Below are 4,052 nucleotides of genomic sequence, written 5' to 3'. Positions count from 1 at the left end.
TAAACATTTTGGTTATAAAAAGGTGACGTGGGTAATTAGAATTGTAATTTTAAAAAACTATGATTATCAACAAAATGATAAAACGTTTATTGTGTAATATATATAGAAAACAAATTCATTCTATTATAATAGATTAAAAAACATAAAGTAAACATACAAAATGTTGTACATTTATAACTTTGATTGTAATTTTTATTAAAATGTGAATATTTATAAAATTTTTTCAAAATACCACTATATTAAAGTTTCATTTATATTTAAAGTTTTTGATTTTTTACATAAATTTTGTTTAAACGTTATAAATGTAATTTAGTCAACCAGACAACGTTTAAAACATCATTGAATAGTTTGATTCAATGTCAATAAATTGCATTTTTTAGATATTATTAATTGTTTTAAAAACAAAATGGGTATTATAAAAATCCAATTTGGTTTAAAAATTAACAATTTATTTAATATGATTATTATAATATTATTATATAAAAACAAACAGAGTATTTATTTATATTAACATAATATAATAGCCAAGAAAAAATAGATGCTTGATAAAGTTATGTGTAAATTAAAAATTGATTATTTTTATTATTTTGATTTGGTTCTTATTGGTGTATAATTATTAAATTTGTTTGACGTTTTAAAATGAACAATAATTAAAAACATTTAAGTACCGTTTTGTGACTGTACAAGTTTTTTATGGTTGGACAAATATTATTCAATTGTTTTTTGAATAATTTAATTTTTTTACTATTTTAATATTAAAATAAAGTTGTTATTTTTTTAGTTTGCTTATTAATAAATTTTTAATATAATACTGGTGATTCCGGAATCGGTTCGGGAACCGTCGTGTTCTGGAATCAAAAGTTTGGGAATATTTTTTTTATGAAGTTCGGGAACCAGTGTGTTCGGGAACTGATTGGTTCGGGAACACCCAATTTTAAGTTTGGGAATCAGGATGTTCCCGAACCGAGGTTAAAAATATTCCCGAATATTTTTTGATTCCGGAATCGGTTCGGGAATTTGATAAAAAAAATAAAATTCCCCAAATAATTTCCTGGAATATTCGGGGAGTGTTTCGACAACACTAATTAACAATTACATATAAAATATGAAATAACGGGATTTTTTTTCTAAAATACACATGACTGATCCCAAAAGTGCATTCTAATACAAAACCTGATAAATTTTAATGTCAATCTTTTTCATTATCAAACTTTTTATTAAATAATAAAATATTCACAAAACAAAAGCTATGTTAGAAGATTAGTATGCTTAATAGTGTTGTCACAACAACAATAAAAAATATTTAATAACTTTTCTTTGTTGAGTTTAATAAAATTGACATTTTCTTTGAGCATTTCTATAAAAACATTACCTTCAAAGTATCCAATAATAAAAGATTATTGCTCTTTTGTATGTTGTATTATTTTAGCCAAAAAACAAAAAATGGGACGATAGGAAGTTCCAGAAATACAACGGTACATACTTTATAACTATTGTTCATATTAATTTCTTTTGTTTTGATATACAAGTTTTCTTTTCATAAACTCAAAACAAGTTTGTATCAAATAGTAAATAATATAGTTTAAATACAACAAAAATACAATAACAATTTAAATAAATTAATATTAATTTTATTAAAAAAATAATTAATTATCATTTGCTATTATCATTAATTTTAGAACTATTTGTTCAAACTATTAATAACAAACTATTTAATTTTAAACTAACTTTGTATCATCGTAATTAATAAAGTTCATTTTTGATTGATTATATAACAAAAGATAAACATTAATACTTTTTTATAATACTTATTTATAAAAATACTATATTTTAAGTTATTTTATGAAATGATGTTTACATAAAAGTCATGAGACCATGACTTTATTTTAATAATTATTACAATAAAATAGATTACAAATAAGCCAAAAATCGGGTATAAGTTAAAAAATGAGATTGATGATATATTAACAAAAATTTATTTATCTTTTACTATATAAATCATAGTAAGAACAAATCATATTTATATATATACCACTCTTAACTACCAATATCATTACTGACTGAATAAATGACTAACACACTTTCTGTAGGAATTGATCTTGGAACTATCTATAGTGAGTGTTTTTTCTTCAACGTTTCTACAGGAAACACTCAACCCATTGTATTTGACAATGGGAATCAGTTTATTCTTTCTTCCGTGTTTTTTGGGCAAACCCCAGTTCTTGTTGGTGGCGATAATACCCTTGCTGTCTATGAAGCAAAGCGACTACTTGGTGTCAAATTCACAGATTCTTCTGTCCAGAAAATGATTGAGACGATGCCCAATGTCGAACAAGACGCCTCCACCGGATTGTGTGTCTTTAAAATTGTTTATAATGGTAAGACAATAACACTTAAACCGGAGGAAATCTCTGCAATGGTATTGACTCAAATCAAGAAAAGTATTATTAAAAGGACTGGCTGTGATCTTTCCAAGTGTCGTTTAAATGTGGTTTTAACATGTCCTGCGTATTTCAATGACTTACAACGGGACTTGACTATGCGAGCCGCACAGATAGCCGGTTTGGATGTGACTCTTACAGCAGAGCCCAAAGCCGCTGCATATTTCTATGGAGTCAAAAAGATGAAGGATGGTCTGTTCTTTGCATTTGATTTTGGCGGAGGAACACTCGACACGACCGTCTTTGAAAAGAAAGGAAAGAACATCAAGTTCATTGGAGTGTATGGTAATCAGCATCTTGGGGGTCTAGATATAGACAATAAATTTGTGGAGTATATCATCAGCAAATGGAAAGCCGAATTTCCAACTGAAATGGCCAACCTTTTTATTGAACAAAAAAATGAAACAATTAGTCGAAAAAATATGAAAAGAAGAAGACGAAGAGTGTTGAAACAAATTGTCGAGAAGGCAAAAATTTCACTTTCTACTTTAAACTGTGTTACTGTCGAATATGAAGAGTATTCCATTGCTGTTACACGTAAGGACTTTGAAATGTGTTGCTCTGATATATTCAATGAGTGTATGAAGACAGTCAAAGACACTTTAAATCTTGAAAAAGTACAGGCCAATCCACGACAAATTAGTAAAGTAATTTTAGTGGGCGGAAGTTCACAAATACCAAAAATAAGAAACATGTTAACAGACTACTTTGGAGAAGGAAAGGTGTGCTGCTCTGAAAATTGTTACACTGTAGTCGCAGAGGGAGCCTGCCAATATGCTTACGACGAAGTCTCTTCTGGTATCAAAATTGCGATCAATGAAGTGACCACAAGAGATATTAAAATGATGGCAGTCGATGGTAATGGTACAGAGTTTTGGCCTGTTGTTGTGGAAAGAGGTACTCCTTTGCCGTTGGAGGAATATAGTTTCCCAGCTATCGCAGAGACGTCTTCAGTCAGAGTAGAACTGAAAGAGGACGAAACATTTTTGGGTTGTTTTGACACACAAGTCCCATTAATGAGGAATGAGGTTGTTACGATAAAAATAGGAATTGATAATAATGGGAAAATCCAATTAAATTTGATTAATAAAGCCGGCGTATCAGACGCAAAATCGGTTCTGGCGAATGTTTCAAGAGAAAAAAATATCCCCCAAAACATTCTTATGGAAGAACAAAAGAAAATTGCTAGTTTTTTTAATTAATTTTTTTAATTAATTTTTTTAATTAATTTTTTTAATTAATTTTTTTAATTAATTTTTTTAACTGCTTATAATTTAAAAAAAAAATACTTTTACATCTTTTGAATCTAAATAGTATTTATTTATTTTTTGAAAAAATACACTAAATTGTAAATAATAATATGAATTTGTTTTTTGTTATTCGTTTTTTATTCGCGTTATTAACATATTGTAATTCAAAATCAACAATAATATTAAATAATATTATAATTCTAGACTCTTTATTATTATTGGTAAAATGATATTATAAATATAGTTTGTAATCAATTCTAACATCCAAATAATTTAAATTGTTATCTATATAACAACTACATCAATTATATCACAAATAATCATTTTATTGATCATTCACTAAACCAGTGTGTTGTTGTTT

The 4,052-nt window shown here is 27.1% G+C and overlaps 1 protein-coding gene across 1 annotated transcript; it reads left to right on the top strand.

The window, feature by feature from the left end:
* Positions 1-2,068: 2,068 nt before the first annotated feature.
* On the top strand, positions 2,069-3,643 carry EIN_039740 (heat shock cognate HSP70 protein, putative; the record flags this gene model as incomplete). Its single annotated transcript, XM_004184778.1, has 1 exon — positions 2,069-3,643. One exon carries the CDS (start codon positions 2,069-2,071, stop codon positions 3,641-3,643), a length of 1,575 nt encoding a protein of 524 aa, XP_004184826.1.
* Positions 3,644-4,052: the final 409 nt, after the last annotated feature.

Source organism: Entamoeba invadens (genome assembly GCF_000330505.1).
Source record: "Entamoeba invadens IP1 unplaced genomic scaffold scaff_1105074725255, whole genome shotgun sequence".
NCBI lineage: Eukaryota > Evosea > Mastigamoebida > Endamoebidae > Entamoeba > Entamoeba invadens.
This window is presented reverse-complemented; position numbering and strand designations above follow the sequence as displayed.